Source organism: Piliocolobus tephrosceles, chromosome 19 (genome assembly GCF_002776525.5).
Source record: "Piliocolobus tephrosceles isolate RC106 chromosome 19, ASM277652v3, whole genome shotgun sequence".
NCBI classification, from domain to species: Eukaryota; Metazoa; Chordata; class Mammalia; order Primates; family Cercopithecidae; genus Piliocolobus; species Piliocolobus tephrosceles.
In genome coordinates, this window is record NC_045452.1 from 5224383 (window position 1) to 5249724 (window position 25342).

Sequence of the window (25342 nt, forward strand, 5' to 3'; positions counted from 1 at the left end):
ACACACACACACACACACACACACACACACACACACACACACACACAAAGTATTTAGGCCAGGTGCAGTGGTTCATGCCCATAATCCCAGCACTTTGGGGAGGCTGAGGTGGGTGGATCACTTGAGGTCAGGAGTTTGAGACCAGCCTGACAAATATGGTGAAACCCTGTCTCTACTAAAAATACAAAAATTAGCCTGGCATGGTGATGGGCACCTGTAATCCCAGCTACTCGGGAGGCTGAGACAGGAGAACTGCTTAAACCCAGGACATGGAGGTTGCAGTGAGTCGAGATCGTGCCACTGTACTCCAGCCTGGGTGACAGTGAGACTGTCTTAACTAAGTAAGATATTTAGTTGTTCTCTACTTGGGGGACCACAGCGGAAGTTGCTGGTAATTCCCCCGTGTTATTTTCCAAAATCTTTGTAAAGTGCCACGGAGAACCACAGTGGGAAGCAGTGGGCCCAGGCTCCATCTGGCGCACGGGGCAGAGGTGTCCCTTGGTCACAGGAGGCATCCCTCCCAAGGCTCCTCCACCCCAAAGACTATTTTCAGGAACTCTTTGTAACATGGCTTTTATTTTTATACATCAATGTTTTTCTAAAATGGAAGCCAAAGGCACAGCATCAAATCAAACCAAACCACTGACCTTTTTAGAGTCATCATATGTGCCAATTTCACCTGCTTCTTGTATCTTCCTATTTTCAAAGCCCCCCTCACCCTCAAGGCACAGTCTGGCAGTGGCGGCTCAGCACAGCAAGGATTATGCTATAGGCTCTGCAGGGTGCAGGCCTGCGCCCAACTGCCAGCCCCACCACTTCTCAGCTGGCCAAACTTCCACAGGTGATCTCAGCTCTCCATGTACCTACCTCTTCACCTGTAATATGGCCGCTAAGGCAGCATCTTATTGGGTTACTAGGTCATCCTGGAGCGCTCAGCCTGGCCCAGCCAATCAGCTGCCTTCACCTTCTCTAAACCTCCGAGCTTTGCTCAGAGCCTGGCAGTGCCTCAGAGGCACCCCCTGAATGTGTCCAGAATGTATGTAACACTTTACTATGAGAACTCAGCCTATGCCCTCCCTGGGGGATTGCAGGGAGCAGAGCCAGGTGCTATGACTTTCCAGATGACGTGGAACCCAAAAACGGGCTTCTGCTGAGGGAGGCCTTGTTGTACCCTCATTGCTCTATGATGACACCCACCCTGAGGGCCAGGAAGGCTCCAGTGCTGGGTGAGAAGTCACCCACCTTGATGATGACGCGCTGGTCTGACTGGTCCTCCAGGATGCTGTCCGTGGGGTAGGACTCGATCTGCTGTCTGATGGCGGAGGCGATAGCTGGCACAAACGTCAGCGGGTTCAAATCCAGATCGTCACAGAGGATTTCTGAAAACATCTCAGGTGTCATCAACTTCTCTGAAATCAGGAGAGGGAAGGGATGCCAACAAATTGTACCATGCTTGGGCATGGACCGGCCTCCCTCACCCCTTCCTCTTCGAAGTCAAACATCTCCGGATGCAGAAGAGGAAAACCAGGGCACTGAGGGTGGCCTTCCTGGAAACTGGGAGTGGAAGGAGGAAGCACATGACTAGCAGGCCCCCAGCCCTCATGCTGCACATACCTCCTGCTCCATACCCGGGGGTGGTCATGGCCATAAACACTCCCCCTATTCCGCTCATAGCTGGGTGGGCGCATGAGATTATCCTAACTAATGAGATGCTCCGGGCAAGGCCAGCAAAGGCACATCGAAGCTTGCGTGCCATCTCTCTACTCCCCTCTGTGCTGAACTGGTGGCAGACGTGATGGCACAGAGGCTGGCCCAATACCAGGCCTCATGTGAGCAAAACACACTGTGCCAAGCCATAGCAATTTCCAGGCCTGTGACTGCAGTAGCAGCAGCAGGGCCTCAACAAGGTCACAACTGTGGAGGTCCCTACAGATCTCGGATCCTGGAAAAGTAATTGTACCAGATGGGAGCTCACAGGGACCATCTGTGGCCAGCCAGACCTTAGCAACGTCCCCTCAGTCAACATTCTCTCCCTGCTCCGCCCAGATCTTACTGACAAGACGCCTTGCAGGGATAAGCTGAAAAAGCCAAGAAAAATTCCCTCAGAGCAGACAGCAGGATTCCATCAAGAAGCAGGTCTGCCACAACCCCACTATTTCCTCTCTGCCCTAAAGACACGCTGGGGACTAGCATCCTAACAGCCTGCGGGGCAGCAACAGCAGGAACCTCAGGTGCACTGGGTAAACACCCAGTGAATACACTGACCAGGACATTTTAAAATTAAACATTTTTAAGTAATTGTAGATTCATGTGCAGATGCAAGAAACAACACAGAGAAATTCCATGCACACTGTGCCCAGTTTCCTCCAAAAAAGTCAAGATATAGGACTGTATCTGTATCCAGTGATTCATCCAGGTTGTCACTTCCTTTAACTGCCAAGTGACGTTCTGTGGTATGAAGGGGCCACATTTTATTCACTCACTGAAGGCTGTCTAGGTCATTTCCAGTTTCCGGCTATTACAAATAAAGCTGCTATGAACATCCATGCGTAGGCTATTGTGTAAACATGTCTTCATTTTTCCAGGATAAATGCTCAGGTACACTGGTTGCATGTTTAGTTTTTAACAGAAACTGCCAAACTGTTTTCCAGGGCAGTTTTCCAGCCACTTGACATTCCCACCAGCAGCTTATGAGTAACCCAGTTCCTCCACATCCTCACCAGCATCTGATGCTGTCACCACTTTTTATAGATGTGGAATAACAGTGTAGTTTTAATCTGCATTTCCCTAAGGCTAAAAATGTGGAAAAGCTTTTCAACGTATATTTGCCACCTGTATAACTTCTTTAATGAAGTTTCTCTTCATGTCTTTTGCCCTTTTTTTTTTTTTTTTGAGACGGAGTTTTGCTCTTATTGCCCAGGCTAGAGTGCAGTGGCGTGATCTTGGCTCACAACAACCTCGGCCTCCCGGGTTCGAGTGATTCTCCTGCCTCAGCCTCCCGAGTAGCTGGAATTACAAGTATGCACCACCATGCCGAGCTAATTTTGTATTTTTAGTAGAGACGAGGGTTCTCCATGTTGGTCAAACTGGTCTCGAACTCCTGACCTCAGGTGATCCGCCCGCCTCGGCCTCCCAAAGTGCTGGGATTATAGACGTGAGCACAACCCATGGCCTTTTTTTTGTTTTTTTGTTGCTTTGTGGGGACAGAGTTTCACTCTTCTTGCCCCGGCTGGAGTGCAGTGGCGCGATCTCGGCTCACGGCAACCTCCACCTACCAGGTTCAAGCGATTCTCCTGCCTCAGCCTCCCGAGTAGCTAGGATTATAGGCATGCGGCACCACGCCTGGCTAATTGTGTATTTTTAGTAGAGACAGTTTCTTCTCTATGTTGATCAGGCTGGTCTCGAACTCACGACCTCAGATGATCCGCTGGCCTCGGCCTCCCAAAGTGCTAGGATTACAGGCATAAGCCACTGCGCCTAGCCTATTTGCCTATAATTGTCTAATTGCTCCAGCGCCACTTTGTTGAATGAGCTGTCTTTCCTCTATTGAATTACATTTGCATCTTTGTAAAAATCAGAAGGGCACGTTTGTGTGGGTCTGTTCCATCACGGTATGTCACTCCACCAACACCACACAGTCTTGATTATCGCAGCTCTACAGTAAGCCTTGAGATTGGGTAGAACAATTACTCCCACTTTACTCTTTTTCAAAATTGCTACAATCCCAGCACTTTGGGAGGCCGAGACGGGTGGATTGCCTGAGTTCAGGAGTTCGAGACCAGCCTGGCCAACATGGTGAAACCCTGTTTCTACTAAATATATAAAAATTAGCCAGGTGTGGTGGCAGGCGCCTGTAATCTCACCTATTCGGGAGGCTGAGGCAGGAGAATCGCTTGAAACCGGAAGGCGGATGTTACAGTGAGCTGAGATCACACCACTGCACCTCAGCCTGGGCAAAAGAGCAAAACTCTGTCTCAAAAAAAAAAAAAAAAAAAAAACTGCTTTATCTATTTTAGTTTCTTTGCCTTTCCATATAAATCTTAGAACAATCTTGTCTATATCTACAAAAAAAATCTTGCTAATATTTTTCATAGAAATTGCATTAAATTTGTATATCAATTTGGGGAAAACTGACATCATCTAGAGTCTTTTAATCCACGAATATATGTCTACTTATTTAGGTCTTCTTTAATTACTTTTATCAGTGTTTTATAGTCTTTGGTATGTAAGTCCTGTACATGTTTTGTTAGATTAATACCTAAGTATTCCTTTTTTTACTGAGTGATGATAAATGGTAATGTATTTTTAATTTGTGTCTAGGTACTCATTAATAGTATATAGAAATAAAATGGATTTCTGTATGTTTACCTTGTATCCCTTGTATCTTGTGACCTTGGGGAACTCAGTTATTAGTTCTCCAAGTTTTCTGTAGAGCCCTTGGGATTGTCCACAAGGACAATCATGTCATCTGCAAATAGGATTTTATTTCTTTCTTCCTTTCCAATCTACATGTCTTTTTTTCCTTTTCTCGGCTTATTGGATTAGCTAGAACTTCCAACACTATGTTGAATAAGAATAGTGACAGCAGACATATTTGGCTCGTTCCTGATCTCTGGCAGAAAGCATGCAACCTTTCACTATTAAATGTTAGCGACAGAAGGCCGGGAGCAGTGGCTCACCCCTTTAATCCCAGCACTTTGGGAGGCTGAGGCGGGTGGATCACATGGTCAGGAGATCGAGACCATCCTGGCTAACACGGTGAAACCCCGTCTCTACTAAAAATACAAAAAGGTTAGCCGGGCGTGGTGGCAGGGCACCTGTAGTCCCAGCTACTAGGGAGGCTGAGGCAGGAGAATGGCGTGAACCCAGGAGGCAGAGCTTGCAGTGAGCTGAGATCATGCCACTGCACTCCAGCCTGGGTGACAGAGCGGTACTCTGTCTCAAAAAAAAAAAAAAAAAATTAGTGACAGGACTTTTTGTACTAAATAGATGCTTTTATTAAATGGAGGAAGTTTCCTGCTATTATTTTTCTGAGCATTTTTATCATCAGGCGTTGAGTTCTACAAAATGCTTTTTCTGTATCAACTGATCTGATCCTGTGATTTTTCTTCATTAGTGTGTTAATACGGTGGATTACATTGATTGAGCTTCAAATATTGACCCCGCCTTCCATCCCTGAAATAAATCCCACTTGGTCACAGTATATAATTATTTCTATATATTGCTGAATCCTATTTCCCAATATTTTGCTAAAGATTTTGCATCCATAGTCATAAAGGATGTTGGTTTGTATTTTTCTTTTTTTGATACTGTCTTTAGGTTTGATATCTGGGTAATAGAGCTTTATAAATTTGATTAGGAAGTACGCTCTCCCCTGTGTAGAATTTGTGTTAATTCATTTTTCAACATTTGATTGATAGAATTCTCCAGTGAAATCATATAGGCCCAGAGACTTTTTCGGGGGGAGAATTTTTTTCCTTTTTAAAAATAATGTTTTATATTTTAAAATTTAATCAGAGATGGGATCCTGCTAGCCCAGGCTGGTCTTGAACTCCTGGCCTCAAGGAATCCTCCCACCTCAGCTGCCCAAAGAGCTGGGATTACAGGTAAGAGCCACCGTGCCTGGCCATTTTTGGGGGTTTTTAAATTATAAATTCTGTTTCCTTAATAGTTACAGGGCAACTCAAGTTATCTATTTGATATTGGATGAGTTATGCTAATTTGTGTTTTGCAAGGAATTCATCCATTTTGTGTAAGTTGTCAAACTTAAAGAATTGTTGGCCGGGCGCGGTGGCTCACGCCTGTAATCCCAGCACTTTGGGAGGCCGAGGCGGGCGGATCACAAGGTCAGGAGATCAAGACCACGTTGAAACCCCGTCTCTACTAAAAATACAAAAAATTAGCCGGGCACAGTGGCGGGCGCCTCTAGTCCCAACTACTTGGGAGGCTGAGGCAGGAGAATGGCCTGAACCCAGGAGGCGGAGCTTGCAGTGAGCCGAGATCGCGCCACTGCACTCCAGCCTGGGCGACAGAGCGAGACTCCGTCTCAAAAAAAAAAAAAAAAAAAAAAGAATTGTTTGCAGTATTGATATCTGCAGGGTCTGTGGTGACATCCCATTTCATTCCTGATATTGGTAAGTTACGTTCTTTTTGTCAGCCTTGCTAGAGGCAAAGATTAATAAAACATCAGTTTATTATTAATCTTTCAAAGATTAGCTAGGTTTCATTAATTTTCTCTATTGTTTGATTTCTGTTTACAACGTCATTGATTTCTGCTCTTCAAATGTCCTTTCTTCTGCTTAGTTTGGTTTTGTTTCTCTTTCTCTTGGTTCTTGAGATGACAGCTTAGATTATCAATTTGAGGAAAGCTTTTCCTGTCTTCCAATGTACGCACTGGTGCTACAGAAAATCTGCATTGCTGTATTTATCTTTATCCCACAAATTTTGATATGCTGCATTTTCCTTTAGGTCCGTGTATTTTTTTTTTTTTTTTCTTTTTTTGAGACAGAGTCTCGCTCGTCGCCCAGGCTGGAGTGCAGTGGCGTGATCTCTGCTCACTGCAACCTCCGCCTCCCGGGTTCAAGTGATTCTCCTGCCTCAGCCTCCTGAGTAGCTGGGATTACAGGCATGCACCACCACGCCCAGCTAATTGTTTTTGTATTTTTAGTAGAGACGGGGTTTCACCATGTTGGTCAGGCTGGCCTCCAACTCCTGACTTCGTGATCCACCTGCCTCAGCCTCCAAAGTGCTGGGAATACAGGCGTCAGCCACTGCACCCAACACTTAGTTTTCTTTCATCTAAGAATGTGTTGACTAAGAATGTCCAATATCGCTCATTCCTGAACAATATTGTCACTGGGTACAGGATGCTAGATTAATAGTTCTTTTCTTTCAGTACTTGAAAAATATCATGCCACTTCCTCTAGCCTCCAGTTTCACATGAGAAATCTACCATCATTTGGCTGGGTGCAGTGGCTCACGCCTGTAATCCCAGCACTTTGGGAGCCCGAGGTGGGCGGATCACGAGGTCAGGAGATCAACACCATCCTCGCTAACACGGTGAAACCCTGTCTCTACTAAAAAATACAAAAAAATCAGGCAGGCGTGGTGGCAGGCGCCTGTAGTCCCAGCTACTCGGAAGGCTGAGGCAGGAGAATGGCGAGAACCCGGAAGGCGGAGCTTGCAGTGAGCCGAGATGGCGCCACTGCACTCCAGCCTGGGCAACACAGTGAGACTCCGTCTCAAAAAAAAAAAAAAAAGAAAACAAATCTACCATTATTCTTATGGTCTTTTCCCTACAGGTAAGTTGTCCTTTTCTCTGATTGCTCTCAAGATTTTTTTCTTTGTGTTGAGTTTCCAGAAGTTTAATTACGATGTGTCTTTGCATGGATCGCTTTGGGTTAATCATAATGGGCTTCACTTGGCTTCTTGAATCTATCATTTGATTTTTTTTTAAACTTAAAAAAAAATGTTTTTGAGTCAGGGTCTCACTCTGTTGCCCAGGCTGGAGTGCAGTAGCTCAATCACGGCTCACTGAAGCCGCAACCTCCCGGGCTCAAGCGATCCTCCCACCTCAGCCTCCCAAGTAGCTGAGATCACAGGCACGTGCCACCACATCTGGTGAATTTTTGTAGAAATGGGGTTTCACCATGTCACCCAGGCTGGTCTTGAACTCCCGGGCTAAAGTGATCTGCCCACCTCAGTCTCAGGTGTGAGCAACTGTGCTCAGCCTCATTTAATATTTTAGAGTCCAAAACAAGCATGTGGATATAAATCTCTAAAAACTTGCCTTCTATAGCCAAGTGTAGACACTCAGGACCCTAATCACTCCTTTGCCTGTGTGCCAAGACAGATTCCAAACCTCTTCCTGAGGCGATTCCCTTGCTCCCCTTCTGGGCGAAGATGGCATCTATGTCTGCATGTGTTCTAGTTAGGCAGCTCATCTTTTCTGGAGGATTTTAATACTTCCCTTCCTCAGCAGACTGTTAAGGCAGGTGATACCATACTTCACCAGTGATTCAGAGAAGCCCTACTTCAAGTCCTTTTCAGAGACGATAACCTCAAACGCATCACAACACCTACCAGAAACCTGAGAAAAATCCTGATTCTTTTTTTTTTGAGACAGAGTCTCACTCTGTCACCTGGGTTGAAGTGCAACGCCATGATCTCAGCTAACTGCAACCTCTGCCTCCTGGGTTCAAGCGATTCTTGTGCCTCAGCCTCCCAAGTTGCTGGGACCACAGGCGTGCACCACCACACCCGACTAATTTTTATATTTTTAGTAGAGATGGGGTTTCGCCATCATGGCCAGGCTGGTCTCAAACTCCTGGCCTCAAGTGATCCTCCCACCTCACCCTCCCAAAGTGCTGGGATTACAGGTGTGAACCACCATGCCTGGCCAATCCTGATTCTGAAGGTGGCCTGAAGAACATACACTTCATTCATGCTACTCTAGTAATGCTACTTTACATATTTAATCCCTCTGTGACAAAGACTCTCATGCCACCTTTAAGATGATTTGAAATTTCAAAGCAAATCAGTGACAATTTTGGCACGGCCTTCTAACCACGAGTTAAGAATCACAGCTCTTACAAACGCTAAATACCACCCAGAGCTGAGGAAGAGTTCGCAGAACAACACTATTTTGGTTCTCCACCAGTTAAGACTGTGTTCTAAATTACTTTCAGTGGACATCATATTTTACATGAGGACTCCTAGGAGGAACAGCCCAGTGAAACTCACTGTGGAGTTCATGAATGATCCTGGTCTTCCTTACTATACCGTGCCCTCTTCCTGAGGGCTGTGGGAAATCTCAGATTCTAGGACCACGTGTGATTCTACTTCTTCAGAGCCACAGGCTGCTGCTAACATTGACCACACTGAGTGTGCAAATGATCCTCACGTCTCACTCTGCCTGGTTCTAAAAAGGCCTAGAGCCACGCCCAATTCCCAGCAATGTTCACCAAATAAAATCTGAGTACAAGCTCCCTCTTCAACTTGAACATTTCTTCTTTATCCAGTTTTTCCTAACCACTCCATTTTCATTTGCTTTAGTCATTTGGGCCCAGTGTACTCATGGTAAGCTTCCTTACATGCTTTTTGGAACAGGGCAGGGGTATAAACAAACCAGAACTTTCTGTGTTGCTCAAAGAAACATAACGAGACAGAGCATGGACTGATCCAATGTGAACAACTAAATTCCTATGCTGCGCTAGATTATATGATAAGAGAAACAGCAGCCCGGCACAGTGGCTCACACCTGTAACCCAGCACTTTGGGAGGCTGAGGCGGGCGGATCACCTGAGGTCAGGAGCTCAAGACCACTTTGACCAACATGGTGAAACCCCGTCTCTGCTAAAAATACAAAATTAGCCAGGCATGGTGGCACATGCCTGTAATCCCAGCTACTCGGGAGGCTGAGGCAGGAGAATCACTTGAACCTGGGAGGTGGAGGTTGGGGTGAGCTGAGATTGTGCCACTGCACTGCAGCCTGGGCAACAAGAGCGAAACTCCATCTCAAAAAAAAAGAAAAAAACGGCAACGAAAAACAAGGCCCCTGACCTTAAAGGGTTGAAATGGAGAGGGAGAGACAAGAATTAACAAATAACTCTGATGTGGGCCAGCAGAGGGCGGGGAGCTTGGCAGAGATAACAGGCATTGTGCAGCACTGGTGGCCTGGTCCCCATGGGCTGTCCTGTCCCTGTTCTGGGGCATGACCAGTGAACTGTACCTGTCCCCATCTACACTCAATACAACCTCCTGGAGTCTCTTGCCAGTGTCCTCCCTCACCCATGTCTCCTCTCACTGGCGTCCCCACTCACCAGCTGACCTGTGGGACCTAGGGGACAGGCACCTGGCAGATGGCTCTCAGACATTCTTCTCAGGGCTGAGCAGAAGCCTTTGGACTCAGGCCTGGCACTAGTGTGAGCAAGTAGTAGTCCTAGCACTCAGGCCTAGCATGCCGAGTGCCTGGGGATGACCAAAGGAAGCAGCCTAATCCTTCCAGAAAGCTCAAGGCAGCCACAACCACTCATACTCTCCTCCCTTAGGAAATGCCTTTGGAGAGAAAAATGCTGCAACTATGTTATCTGCTGTGGAGACATCTACAGCAGAGGGTGTTTTGGCAAACAAAGGTACCTCGACCCAGTAGAAAATGCTGCACTGTTTGAAGATTAAAGAAATCAGAAAGAGGCTGGGTGCAGTGGCTGACGCCTATAATCCCAGCAGCGTGGGAAGCCATGGCAGGCGGATCACCTCAGGTCAGTTCAAGAACAGCCTGGCTAACATGGTGAAACGCCATCTCTACTAAAAATACAAGAATTAGCCAGGCATGGTGACGGGTGCCTGTAGTTCCAGCTACTCAGGAGGCTGAGGCAGGAGAATCGCTTGAACTTAGGAGGTGGAGGTTGCAGTGAGCTGAGATTGCGCCACTGCACTCCAGCCTGGGCGATAGAGTGAGACTGCATCTCCCCCCACAAAAAAAGAGAAACCAGAAAGATACTTATGATAAGTGAACAAAAATAAAATAAGACTTGCTCTATAGTGACAACTATGTTAAATATGTTTGCATATGGAATTGACAGAGAGAAAAGGTAAAACTGAAAACATTATTCGGGTGGTGAGAATCTGATGATTTTAAACATTCACTCATTTAAAAATAACGCTCAGCACAGTGGAACATGCCTATATTCCTAGCTGTTTGGCAGGCTGTGGCAGGAGGATTGCTTGAGCCCAGCAGTTCAAGATTACAGTGAACTATGAGAGTGTCCACTGCACTCCAGCCTGAGCAACAGAGTGAGACTCTGTCTCTTAAACAAATAAAATAAAATAGGTAAAATAAAATAAAGATGGGCCGGGCGTGGTGGCTCAAGCCTGTAATCCCAGCACTTTGGGAGGCCGAGACGGGCGGATCACGAGGTCAGGAGATCGAGACCATCCTGGCTAACATGGTGAAACCCCGTCTCTACTAAAAAATACAAAAAATTAGCCGGGCGAGGTGGCGGGCGCCTGTAGTCCCAGCTACTTGGGAGGCTGAGGCAGGAGAATGGCAGGAACCCGGGAGGCGGAGCTTGCAGTGAGCTGAGATCCGGCCACCGCACTCCAGCCTGGGCGACAGAGCGAGACTCCGTCTCAAAAAAAATAAAATAAAATAAAATAAAGATGATATTCCCTGCATTTTGTCTGAATATAAAGAGTATGTTCATTATGAAAATTCAGCAGGATAAATACATTCTAACAGACTTAGAAAAAAATAGGAAAATGAATGCAGGCATGATCCTCCCTCCCAGATGGGATAAGCAGTCTAGACACTTGGGATGCATACCCTTCTAACCTTTCTGTCTACATTTGCACAAAGACTGAGTTCTATTCAGGCTTTGAAAGCCCAGGAAGAGCCAGAAGAGATGGCATCTGACCCAGGACTTACAGAGTGAGGATATCTAAAGAGATAACCAGTTAGGGGAGGAGAGAGGCATGAGGCACACATGCAGCTTCACACAGCAGAAACAGGGTGGTGGAGAGGACCCAAGGCAGGTGTGTGCAGGGCTCGGGGGCTGAACTAGGTCTGAGTGGCACTGTCATCATCATCCACGCTATGCAGACCAGCCACCTCCCATGCCAGGCCCCTTGGGCCACCCAACCTCAGTATGGGGAAAGGAGTCCGAAGTTCACATGCCCAACCCACAGTGAACAGCAACAGAACCAGGGCTGAACCCAGAGCCCACACCCTCCAAAACTATGCCCCGATGTCCTGCGTGTCAGGTCCAGAATCTGCCTGACAGGCAGCTGGTAGGAAAGGGGACTGTTCCCACATAACACACAGGGGCTGGGGCCAGGCCCAGCCAAGCCCGACTGCCTTGTACCATTCATGTTCCAGGTGAAGGCGTCTCGCAGTTTCTGCCCATCGATCTCCATGTCCAGCCGGATGGGGACCAGCACCTCGGGCTGAGATGCATTCTCGTGGATCACAGCTGGGTCATGGTCATCAAAGCTGAAAGTGAAATGGAAGCAACAGTCAGTGAGGGTGCCAGGGCCCTAGGTATGCAAATTTTCAGCCTCCCTCTCTGCACAGCAGGCCTCTGCAAACCCATCTGGGGAACATGGTCACTTATCAGCTAACAGCTGAGGCGGCAGGGGTCCCGGGGCCACGGTCTAATGGGGACAGGTGGGGCCATAAATGACAAGCACCAGTCTGTCTGCAATAGGATCGACCTGGGCAGTATTGGAACAAAACCCAGATGTCCTGCGAAGGGATAGTTAAGTCTGAAATTTGACAGGACTTTCACAGAAGGCTGTGGGCAAGGAGAACAGCACTTCCAGAAGAGGAAATTTTCCAGTAAGGCCAAAGCAGGTGAATGAAGGAACTGCTGAGGATGCACAAACAGACCACAGAGCACAGATTCCATGGGGGGCAGTGGTCAGGGATGCTGCAAAGCTAGCGGGTGTCGAAGCACCCACAGTTCTCTCAGGCTACGCAAACTGGCCACTGCCCTGAGGGAGTCCCAGGAGGATTCCAAGCAATGGAGTTGAGTATTTTGGGAAGATAAAGAGGGAAGAGTTGGGCAGGCAGGTTGGTGAGATGGAGCTGGAGGACAGAGGACACCTAAGGGCGTCTGGAAGCATGAAGAGGGCTGAGAAGGGCCCCCAGCGACCTTGGGAGGCAGATGGAAGAGAGAGAGAAACGAGCTGAGTGCCAGGCATGAATGCGCTGGGAAACAGACAGGGAAAGGGGTAGGGGTGCTGGAGGAAAGGGGTGGCCACTCTAAGGGAGAAGAGGACAGTCAACTAGGGATGGGAAGAAGAGATGGAGGGAAGGAAGAGAGAAGGAAAAGGAGGAGGGGGGAGGATGGGAACGAGGGAAGGAGAAATGATGGAAGGAAAGAAAGAGGAAAGAGGGGAGGAGGGAGAACGCGCTAAACCTTAGCAGAGGCAACCGCAGGGCAGAAGCTCTGGGAGGTCTGACAGCAGTGAGGGCGATCTCAGGCCTGAGGCAGAGTGAGTGGGGCAGACTATGGCAGTGGCAGCACCAGGCCAGGTTGGGCCTGGCACCCCAGTGAGAACTCCTGCTTCTGCTCCAAGGGTGATGGGGAGCCTGGAGGATTTTGCGTGGAGAGGTGACATGATATGCCTGGAGCAGAGGACACACCAGCTGCAGAGCTGAGAAGGCAACAGGGAGGGGAGGCAGGGGCTGCTAGAGACCCCAGGGAGAGCCGTGGGGGGCTGGCCAAGGCAGTCCCGGGTGGGACCCTGGAGAGACTGGACTTGCTGTGTGAGGAAAAGGCAGGCCTTGGGAAAGAAACCTACAGCCTGAGCAAGGAGAGGGCTGGATCTCCATGTGCCGAGATGGAGAAGTCTTCAGGCAGCATGAGGCTGAGGGGGTGAGGGCAGCTGAGGAAGTCTGGGCCGCAGAGGTAAAAAACAGACCCCGAAGGCATCTACAGCCTAATCCCCAAAACCTATGACTGTCACCTCATATGGCCAAAAAAGGAGACTTTGCAGATACGATTAAGTGAAAGATCCTGAGAGGTAAACCAGAAGGGCCCTAAATTACATCACCAAGTGTCCTTCTAAGAGACAGACAGGGAGATTTCACGCAGAGAAGGCCACGTGACCACAGAGGCCGAGACTGAAGTGAGGCGGCCACAAGCCCAGGAACGTGGCAGCCCCCAAAGCTGGAAGCAGCAAGGACCGAATTGCCCCGAGGGCCTCTGGAGGGAGCACAGGCCTGTCCACACATACATTTGGTCTAGTGAAACCAAATCCGGGCTCCTGGGCAGAACTGTGAGGGAAGAACTGTGCACTGCTTGCAGCCACCAGTTTGTGGTGGTTTATTCCAGCAGCCTCTGGGAAGCGGTGGCGCAGTGGGAGTCATGTGGATGGCATCTGAACCATCAGACTGGCTGTGACCCACTCGTGTGAAACTGAGGGCAGAGAAAGGGCCCAGTGACCGCGCCCTGAGTAACTCCACTTGAGGGGCCAGAGAGGTGAGCAGGACACAGCAAGGTGACAGCAGACAGAGCCAAGGAGGCTACAGATAATTCCTGGAGGTCAGGCAAACACAGCGGTTCAAAGAGGAGGAGGTACTGTAGCATTGTGGGGAGCACAAGGTCAAAGCACTGTTTTTCTGGGGAGGAGGTGACTGAAATGTGCTGGAGAACTAAGGCAGAATCAGCACAGAGGGTGAGCGCAGCGACACATCCGCACCAAAGGGGGAAGGTTCTCTTCTTGTCCCGGCCCATGCGGTTCCTATTGATGGTTGTGGAGCAGGGCACGGCATCCAGGTGGTGGGAGCTGTTGGGCAGGGTGGGTACCCACTGGCTGTTCCTCTTGGCCTTCTGTTCCCTGGGGAGATATAAGAAAAGTCCCCCCAGTCAGTCTAGGAGCCTGATCCTGCCCACCAGGAATCAACTCATGCTCAGGGGATGCCCACTGTACCTCTGTAAGGCTCGAGGCTCCCGTGGGAGTTGTCTGTGCACCTGATTTTGCAGGAGCCTGTTCCCCAAGCTGTCATCAGATGCTAGAGGCACCTGGGCAAGGGCAAGGGTATGGAGGGGTACCAGACACAGCCCAGCACGCAGGTCAGTTGCTAACCCATGGCCATGGTGTACTGCACTATGAGCCAGGCATGGCTCCACGGAAGCACTTCCTGGAGATGCGGGAAGTGGTACAAGGGGGAGGCTTGTACAAGGGGTGGACAATAGAGCAGAGCCTTAGACACCAAGTCAGGGTTCACGGCCGGGAGGGGCACGGGCAGCAGCAGGGAGGAGAGACTGAAGGGCAGTCCAGGGAGGGGGCCCCCAGGGAGGGGCCTGATCACAGGTCTCACATGCTCCGTGAGAAGATGACTTTACTCAGCAGGTGGCTGGGAGTCCCCAGGGTTTTGAAGGAAGAGACGTGATCAGGCTGTCATTTTAGACATACCAGCCATCCTGAGACGGACTAGGCAAGGCCTCTGGCCTCCGAGCTTCCAGAGCAATAGAAGTGAGAAGATGGGTTGATAAATACCTTCCAGAGGTGACATCCAAAGTAATTTAAATAACCCATGTCCCATGAAGAGTTTGATCTTCTCTCCAAATTCCAGGTTACTTTTACCAAAAGCGCCAGGGGCAGCGGCTCACGCCTGTAACTCTGGCACTTTAGGAGGTCAAGGTGGGCAGACCACCTGAGGTCAAGAGTTCAAAACCAGGCCAGGTGCAGTGGCTCACACCTGTAATCCCAAAACTTTGGGAGGCCAAGGCGGGTGGATCACCTGAGGTCAGGAGATCGAGACCAGCCTGGCCAACATGGTGAAACCCTGTCTCTACTAAAATTACTAAAATTAGCCAGGTGTTGTAGCAGCCACCTGTAATCTCAGCTACTCAGGAGGCTGAGGCAGGAGAATCGCTTGAACCCGGGAGGCAGAAGTTGCAGTGAGCCGAGATCACACCACTGCAGTCCAGCCTGGGCAACAAGAGCGAAACTCTGTCTCAAAAAAAAAAAAAAAGGTGAGTTCAAAACCAGCCTGGCCAACATGATGAAACCTCAACCCTACCCAAAATACAAAAATTAGCCAGGCATGGTGGCACACGTCTATAATTCAGCTACTCAGGAGGCTGAAGCATAAGAATCACTTGAACCCAGGAGGCGGAGGTTGCAGTGAGCCGAGATCAGCCACTGCACTCCAGCCTGAGTGAGATGGCAACACCCTATCTCGATAAAAAAATATATATATACACACACACACACACACACCAAAAGCTATTTTAAACAAAGGCAAAGGCTCCAGGGCTGGGTGAGACAGATGAGAGCATTTGGGTGCCTGCTGTACTCTGTGTGTTCCCATTTTCCCTGGCAAGGCTATGAGCAGAAGCAGGCAGCGACTGTGTCACTTCCCTGTGTAACCCCAACACCTGCGCAACCACTTCCACAATAACTATTCAACAGTTCAGAGCAAGTCATGACAAAGGTTTCTTTCTTCTTTTTTTTTTTGAGATGGAGTCTCGCTCTGTCACCCAGGCTGGAGTGCAGTGGCGCCATCTCGGCTCACTGCAAGGTCTGCCTCTCGGGTTCACGCCATTCTCCTGCCTCAGCCTCCTGAGTAGCTGGGACTACAGGTGCCCGCCACCTCGCCCGGCTAATTTTTCTGTATTTTTAGTAGAGACGGGGTTTCACCATGTTAGCCAGGATGGTCTCAATCTCCTGACCCCGTGATCCGCCTGCCTCGGTCTCCCAAAGTGCTGGGATTACAGGCATGAGCCACCACGCCCGGCTGACAAACGTCTGACAGTGCCCTCTAAGGTGGGACCCGGGAAGATAGCACAAAGGTCCTTCTCCTTTCCAGAGGGTGGGGGGGGCAGAAGCAATATCCAAGACCTGCCTGGAGTCTGGGCCCTTTAACTCTTTTCCCTTCTAAAGTGGGAGTCACTTATATGTCTGATGCTAAGACTGGGACTACCCCTTGAACGCTGGTAGGGGTAGGGAGGATTTTGTAGTACCCATTTTGGGGAACATGAAATCCGCTTGGGCAGGGACTAAGAGAGGGGACAGCAAGACAGGGGTCCCCTCTACAGCCTATCTGGGTCATGGCTCCTAATCCTGGCCGCTCGGACTCAGAGTGTAATTTTATTTTATTTTTTTTAATAGAGATGGGGGTCTCACTATGTTGCCCAGTCTGGTCTCAAACTCCTGGGCTCAAGCAATCCTCCCACCTTGGCCTCCCAAAGTGCTGAGAGTACAGGTGTGAGCCACCACACCCGACCCCAGAATGCAAAATTTTAAGTAGCACATTCCTGAGCCCCACCCAGGTGAAGTGACTTCCCACCTCTGAGGAAGGGCCCAAGAAGATGGGTTCTTTGTAGCTTCCATGGATGATTCCCAGGCAGATGAGCCTGTATTTGGAAACCACAGATCTTGACCACCTCCTCTTCTCTGAATGGATATGTTAGAGCCTGGGCTGAGCCCCTGCCCCCTCATCCTGCCCTATCTCAGTAGCAAGTTTTCATTTCCAGGTCTAGCTACCAACCCAAGTGGACAATGCAAGCGTCACCAGACACAGTGAATGTGACTAACACGCTCAGCCATACACAGAATCTGCAAATCTAAGTTATAAAAGTCAACCTTCCAGCCAGGTGTGGTGGCTCACACCTGTAATCCCAGCACTTTGGGAGGCCGAGGTGGACAGATCACCTGAGGTCAGGAGTTTGAGACCAGCCTGGCCAACATGGTGAAAGCCCTTCTCTACTAAAACTACGAAAATTTAGCTGGGTGTGGTGCCAGGTGCCTGTAATCCCAGCTACTAGGGAGGCTGAGGAAGGAGAATGACTTGAACTCAGGAGGTGGAGGTTGCAGTGAGCGGAGATCTCACCACTTCACTCCAGCCTGGGTGACAGAGTGAAACTCCATCTCAAAAACAAAACAAAACAAAAAAACACCCTTCCTTCTATTGCAATCCCAGGATCCGTAAGAGAGGGCACCCAGCCTCTGCTCAAATTGTCCAATGACAGGATGGGTAGGGTGCCCGTCCCCCTATTGGGCTGACTGAGTAATGTGGAGTTAGCCAAGGCTATTTCCCTCAAACCTCTGCCAACCCCCACCCCTAAAGACTTGACCTCCAGGGCAATGGAATTCCACTCCTGCAGCTGTTCCTCACGTCATGATCACCAAGAAACTGTTTTATTGCCCCATAAAAGATTCCCAGCTGACATGTGCAGAATTAAAGTGCCATCCATATGTACACAATTTCCTTCTGCAACTTCCCTGGGAAGGCCAAGCCATCCTTATGTTCTTACCACATCCCTTGGGGGAAAAAGAATCTGCAAAGCACACGCCTGTAACACTGGCCAGCCTGGCAGTGTGCCACTTTTCTTTGGGGGGAATCATAAAAAAGATTTTCCATAACCACATCACTCTGAACAATAATCCTTTTTCTTCCTTAATGCTCCTTGGGCTTTGTGCAGAGAAATGCATACTTTCTCGAGAGCTGAATGCACAAGGTAGATGGGTACAATCTTGTATTCTGCACGTCTCACCCACAGGACCCGTCTTGGGTCACTGCGCAATCTACTTAATTACACCACGTATGGGTCACACCTTTGTCCATTCAAGTGGCTGACCCGTCACTAACCTAGGCTTTCCTTAAGGCTGGATACTTAAGCGACTCCATATTCTCCAGTATTACTCACAATGCTACAAAGAATCTCTGTACATATAGTGGGTTAATTGATTCATTTTGTTCTTTGAAAATATTTCTTTGGGATAAATTCCTAGGGGTGGTATTAGTGGGCCAGAGAACAAAAAAGTTTGATGTCAGGATGCTTTACAAAAAGGGCACTCCTGGCTGGGCACAGTGGCTCACACCTGTAATCCCAGCACCTCCAGCACACATGAGCGCAGTTCCACACACCTTCCCCAAATCCTTACATCGCCAGTTTTTTGTTTTATGTTTGCAATTTATTTATTTATTTATTTATTTATTTATTTATTTATTTATTTATGAGACAGAGTCTCACTCTGTCGCCCAGGCTGGAGTGCAGTGGCGCAATCTTGACTCACTGCAATCTCCACCTCCCAGGTTCACGCCATTCTCCGGCCTCAGCCTCCTGACTAGCTGGGACTACAGGCGCCCGCCACCACGCCCGGCTAATTTTTTTGTATTTTTAGTAGAGACAGGGTTTCACCATGTTAGCCAGGATGGTCTCGATCTCCTGACCTCGTGATCCACCCACCTCAGCCTCCCAAAGTGCTGGGATTACAGGCGTGAGCCACCGCACCCAGCTTTCTAGCTTACTCTTTCTTTTCTTTTCTTTTCTTTCTTTCTTTCTCTTTCTTTCTTTCTTTCTCTTTCTCTCTCTCCCTCTTTTTTTTCTTTCTTTCTTTTTCTTTTTCTTTTCTTTCTCTCTCTTCCTTTCTTTCCTTTCTTTCTTTCATTTCTTTCTTTCTTTTTTTTCTTTTTCTTTCTTTCTCTCTCTCTTTTCCCTTTCTTTTATTTATTTATTTATTTATTTATTTATTTATTTATTTATTTATTATTTTTTTTCCCGAGATGGAGTCTCACTCTGTCGCCCAGGCTGGAGTGCAGTGGCCGGATCTCAGCTCACTGCAAGCTCCGCCTCCCGGGTTTACGCCATTCTCCTGCCTCAGCCACCTGAGTAGCTGGGACTACAGGCGCCCGCCACCTCACCCAGCTAGTTTTTGTATTTTTTAGTAGAGACGGGGTTTCACCATGTTAGCCAGGATGGTCTCGATCTCCTGACCTCATGATCCGCCCATCTCAGCCTCCCAAAGTGCTGGGATTACAGGCTTGAGCCACCGCGCCCGGCCATTTATTTATTTTTTTGAGATGGAGTTTCACTCTTGTTGCCCAGGCTGGAGAGCAATGGTGCGATCTCAGCTCATCACCGCAACCTCTGCCTCCTGGGTTCAAGCGATTCTCCTGCCTCAGCCTTCCTGAGTGGCTGGGATTACAGGCATGCGCCACTATGCCCGGCCAATTTTGTATGTTCAGTAGAGATGGGGCTTCACTATGTTGGTCAGGCTGGTCTCGAACTCCTGACCTCAGGTGATCTGCCCGCCTCAGCCTCCCAAAGTGCTGGGATTACAGGCGTGAGCCACCATGCCCAGCCTACTTTTTTTTTTTTTTAAGAGACAGGGTATCATTCTGTTACCCAGGCTAGAGGAGAGTGGTGTGATCACCACACCCAGCTAATATTTTTAACCTTCAGTAGTGATAAGGTCTCACTATGTTGCTCAGGCTGGTCTCCTGGGAAACACAGTCAAATCCTAGACTCTGGTGATCCTCCTGCCTTGACTTCCCAAAGTGCTGAGATTACAGGCATAAGCCACCATGCTCAGTCTTACGGTTGGAATTTTTGAAATTACACAGGAGGGCAAATTCTTTCCATGTTTGTTTACTCCCTTGTACTTCAGGGTATGGACCATCTTTTATCTATTTGTTGGGGTATCCAAGTTTGTTGTATAAATCTAGATGTATAGATTCTAGATATAACATCGTAACTTTCCAATTACTTGCTTTTTTAATTGTTACTATAAATACTCTTCTAAAGGTTCTAAGTTTTGTTTTGTTTGAGATGGAGTTTCGCTCTGGTTACAGGCTGGAGTGCAATGGTACGATCTCGGCTCACTGCAATCTCCACCTCCCGGGTTCAAGCAATTCTTCTGCCTCAGGCTCCTGAGTAGCTTAGATTACAGGCATGTGCTGCCACACCTGGCTAATTCTGTATTTTTAGTAGAGATGGGGTTTCTCCATATTGTTCAGGCTGGTCTCGAACTTCTGACCTCAGGTGATCTGCCCGCCTCGGTCTACCAAAGTGCTGGGATTATAGGCATGAACCACCACGCCCAACCAGGTTCTAAGTTTTTATACATTCAAATCTATTGTTGTTTCTTTTGTGAGCTTATGTGAGTCACTAATTTTTCTGACAAATTGGTCCCGCTTATTTGTTTTTTAAGAGATGAGGTCTTGCTGTGTTGCCCCAGGCTGGTCTTGAATTCCTGGCCTCAAGCAATGCCTCGGCCTCCCAAAGTGCTGGGATTACAAGCGTAAGCCACTGTGCCTCACGCGAGTCCTGCTTTCCAAGCATTTGTAACTGTTCCCTGGAATCCAGGACTTGGCTTACGTTTCTTAGAAATTCCAATGATACAGAAGAAACTTAGAAACCTGGCTAAGAAAATGTATAAAAACAGAGGGAACAGTTAAAAAGTGTTTCAATACAAAAATTAGGACCAGGCGTGGTGGCTCGCGCCTGTAATCCTAGCACTTTGGGAGGCCGAGGCAGACGGATCACCGGAGGTTGGGTTCGAGAACAGCCTGACCAACATGGAGAGACCCCCATCTCTACCAAAAATACAAAATTAGCTGGGCATGGTGGCGCATGCCTATAATCCCAGCTACTCGGGAGGCTGAGGCAGAAGAATCGCTTCAACCTGGGAGGTGGAGGTTGCAGTGAACTGAGATCATGCCACTGCACTCCAGCCTGGGCAACAAGAGTGAAATTCCGTCTCAAAAAAAAAAAAGTAGCCATGTGTGGTGGCAGGCACCTGTAATCCCAGCTACTCGGGAGGCTGAGGCAGGAGAATCATTTGAACCTGGGAGGCAGAGGTTGCAGTGAGCCGAGATCGTGCCACTGCACTCCAGCCTGGGCAACAAGAACGAGACTCCATCTCAAAAAAAAAAAAAAAAAAAAAGTGTTTCAATTTAACTTCAACCCAACCAGTTCTTGAGTCTGAGAAAAGACCCCACAGACGACCCCGGAGATGTCTTGGCCAGGAACGCATTACCTGAGGTAGGTGGGGGGCTCTGTGCTGATGGACACAGCCTTGTACTTCTCATCGTTGCCGTCCAGAATCTCTTCCACTTCCGAGGCTTTTAACAGGGTCACACTGGTGGCTAGAGTCGTGTATCCGTGATCTGTAACAGACAGACATCACTGGGTCACTCTGCTGGTGGCGGTGGCACACAGCAGCCAGCCAAGTGGATGCAGCACATCAAGGTCCTCGCATGCAGGAGGTGGGAAAAGCAAGGTGTCAAACTCACTACTACCAAATGCTGGCCTCTTCCAAAAGGGCAATCTGGACTGAGTGCTTCACTTACAAGTCCTGCTGGGTAGAGCCTCCAAAGGGACTGATTTAGACTAATCTGCCCCAGGAGCACTGGCTCAGGGGCAGAGGGTAGTGCTCAGGGCAGCACCAACAACTACAATACAGCACGACCAGCGGGGACACCTTGGTCCTCACTCAGGAAAAGAAAGGCCCCAGAGTAACGCCCCAGTGGGAAGAGGTCTGACACCACCACAATCCACAACACGATGCGAGGTGGGGAGATGGAATGGGAGATGAAGAATGCTTTTCTTTTAAAACAAGAGCCCAGAGAGTTGGAAAGAGCTGCTTCACACCAAACCCGAATTTCTATCCCCGAGCGGGTCCAGATGGGCTGCCTGGAAAGCAGGACAGATTCTAGGCAGCTCGACCCCTCGCTCTTCCGGGGAACCTCCGTCAAGAGCTACCTGTCTGTGGGCCCAGTCTGGCTTCTCCTGGAGAAATCAATCGCTTATGGGGAAGGTATCTCCCAAGACTTAGCCCAGGGACTTGCGGAGGGGGAAGCAAAGCTGGGGACTCACTGTGTTACCGACTGATGCTCTGCTGGGGGAAGAGGGGGAACAAAAAGGAAACTGTTTTAAGCAAGTGAGTAGAAATGTCATAGCAGCGGATCAAAAAGAAGCTCCGGCTCCTGCATTAAAAGAACCACTACTTTCCCGCAGTGGACAAAACCACAGCAGCACCTACAGACACAAACAAACAGGGCAGACTACGAAGCATCGCGCACGTGCTCACAGACACACCCAGGCCCAGGGCAGCTCTCTACAAGGCGCCATTGCCACGTGGGAAGCAGTTTCGCCACCTGCCAAAGTACATGCTGTGTCCATACCCAAATGTTTCCATGGGAGTGTCTCCTGCAGAGCCCCCAGGGTGTCTGAAGAGCACCCTTTCACCCTGCACAGAGCTGCCGTGACCCAAAGCCCACTAGTTTCACTAGTGTTGGGCGGCTCAACTAGCAAGCCCCAGGCACACGCAGGCCACCAGGAGCAGGGACATGCACATGAGCTCTAGCACACTGGCTGCCAGGATGAAGTGCTATGGGATGGATGTGCTCTGGGAAGCAAGCGGTGAAAGCCCCAGAGGGGAGTGGGAGCTGGGACCACCACCCGCCACTCGGGCTGCATGGAAGATGATTATGGCGACACACCCACGGCAGATGGCAGAGCATCGCAGCATTCCTAAAACGTTTTGAGACCAACATGTCTTCACAGCACCTGCTAGTGTCCCGGCCCCGGCCCGCTCACGTACCCACTGGCCCTGCTGGAATACCTGACAGTGGACCACCAATGGCTCCCTGGAGCCGCTTCCTCGCCTGGAGTGCTCACAGGGCGGCCCACCCCTGGGATGCTCCCTGCCCGACTAAGGCCAAGGCTGCAGTGAAGACACTCTGGAGTGAAAACGTTTTATCTTCATGACATAAGCGAGTGGTTTTGAAACAGGTTTACAAACCCTCGTGAAGACGCACCCTTAGTGTTAGGTTTTGTTTTTTTACCATGTGACGATGCAACTATTTTCTTCCTCTCTTCCACAGTGGCTAGTCGCCTCCAGAGCGAGGGGTATCTCTTGTACAGAGAACCTCGGAACATACGGAGGTAGTTTCCCACCTATGAGTAAAGCAAGAAGGCTCATTATGAGGGTCGCAGCACCACAGGGAAGGGGAGGGTCCTGGTGCAGACTGCATCAAGCAACAGACAAACAGGCCTCGAGGTGGCCCCCAGGCGCCAAGCTTTCGGCAGCATTAAAACACATTCTGCTGATATGAAGGGTTCACCAGCAGTGCACATCTGGCCTGCATGTGTGCATCCTGACAACAGAACCAAGTTCCAAAACGCCTGGGCAGACGCCTGAGTGGGAGGCCCCCAGAGCTTAGCAAGAAACTCGTGGTGATTTTGATTTTGGACTAAGGATCTCTGGCACTTACCAGAAATGCAAGGCCTCCTTGACCTTCTTTTATCTTAAGGACAAGACTTTGATATTTTTACGATGTAATAAACACCAAAAAGTTCTTTTAATTTTAGACAGATGCCAGATAATTTCCCCCATGGCCTGTGCTGCTTTGTTTAGTAACAAAACCCAAACCAGGGATACCAAAGGAATTTTCCAAAAGGTTTACAAGGCAATCACCAGATTATTGGCAATCACCAGACTGCTATATAAATCATCACTGACTCAAACAATGGCTTCAGTTTGCTTGTACCAAGTACTGAAAGTGTGACTTCCTTAAGGAAAATAAATCTAGTCCTAAAGATTTTATGAGGGTACCCTATTGTCTCACTGACTTTTCAAGTATGATCGCTTCGGAGTCACATTGCAGGGGATGGCCAGTAGACTGGGTGCTAGGTGCTGGCTCCATCTGTAACCTGGGATCACTTCCCATTTTCTGGGTCTCTTTACTCATCTGCCAAATGCTCAGCAACTCTGAACTTCACCGCATGAAGGACTACTTCTATTATTTTTCCCGTTTTATCTACTCAACATAGTATATATTTTTAATTTTAAAATTTATTTTTAATTTATTTATTTATTTATTTTTTTGAGACGGAGTCCTGCTCTGTCGCCCGGGCTGGAGTGCAGTGGCCGGATCTCAGCTCACTGCAAGCTCCACCACCCGGGTTCACGCCATTCTCTTGCCTCAGCCTCCCGAGTAGCTGGGACTACAGGCGCCCGCCACCTCGCCCGGCTAGTTTTTTGTAGTTTTAGTAGAGACGGGGTTTCACCGTGTTAGCCAGGATGGTCTCGATCTCCTGACCTCGTGATCCGCCCGTCTCGGCCTCCCAAAGTGCTGGGATTACAGGCTTGAGCCACCGCGCCCGGCCTTTAATTTTTATTATTATTTTTGAGACAGTGTCTCACTGTGTCATCCAGGCTCAAGTGCAGTGGTGTGATCATAGCTCACTACAGCCTCGAACTTCCGGGCTCAAGCGATCTTCCTGCCTCAGCCTCCTGAGTAGCTGGGACTATAGTTGCGTGCCACTACAACCAGTGAATTTTTGTATTTTTTGTAGAGACGGGGTTTCACCATGTTGCCCAGGCTGGTCTCAAACTCCTGGGCTCAAGTGATCTGCCCACCTCGGTCTCCCAAAGTACTGGGATTACAAGTGTGAGCCACATACCCGGCCTAATTTAAAAAAATTAAAATAAAAATTTGTAGAGACAAGAGTCTCACTATGTTGCCCAGGCTGGTCTTAAACTCCTGGGCTCAAGTGATTCTCCTGCCTTGGCCTCCCAAAGTGCTGGGATCATAGGTATGAGACCCAGCCATAGTATTAAATAAAATGTTTCTCCATTTTCAGCAGTGACTATAATCAACAATGAGGGCTACTGAACACTGTGAGAGAAGAGCAGCCACAGCAACTCACTCGCTTTCCACACAGAAGGCACAGACCCCTCTGTGTTATTTGGCTTGTGTGTCAGTATCATCCAGTATTATGGTAAATGTAGAGTTTCCATTCGGTTTTTTTTTTTTTTTTTTTTGAGACGGAGTCTCGCTCTGTCACCCAGGCTGGAGTGCTGTGGCCGGATCTCAGCTCACTGAAAGCTCCGCCTCCCGGGTTTATGCCATTCTCCTGCCGGGTAGCTGGGTCTGCAGGCGCCGCCACCTCACCCGGCTAGTTTTTTGTAGTTTTTAGTAGAGACGGGGTTTCACCGTGTTAGCCAGGATGGTCTCGATCTCCTGACCTCGTGATCCGCCCGTCTCGGCCTCCCAAAGTGCTGGGATTACAGGCTTGAGCCACCGCGCCCGGCTCCATTT

General features: G+C 49.0%; 1 protein-coding gene across 2 annotated transcripts in view; it reads right to left on the reverse strand.

The window, feature by feature from the left end:
* Window positions 1–25342, reverse strand: part of SMARCB1 (SWI/SNF related, matrix associated, actin dependent regulator of chromatin, subfamily b, member 1) — a 50869-nt gene that overhangs the window by 16668 nt on the left and 8859 nt on the right. Inside the window, exons 2-6 of one of the 2 annotated variants that reach the window (XM_023185771.2) lie at window positions 23057–23195; window positions 21274–21403; window positions 14203–14340; window positions 11862–11989; window positions 1243–1409 (exon numbers count right to left, since the gene is read on the reverse strand). In XM_023185771.2, the coding sequence (XP_023041539.1) occupies window positions 1243–1409; window positions 11862–11989; window positions 14203–14340; window positions 21274–21403; window positions 23057–23195 (702 nt within the window). The remainder of the gene's footprint in view (window positions 1–1242; window positions 1410–11861; window positions 11990–14202; window positions 14341–21273; window positions 21404–23056; window positions 23196–25342) is intronic. The other variant, XM_023185772.2, reaches the window with a different exon arrangement.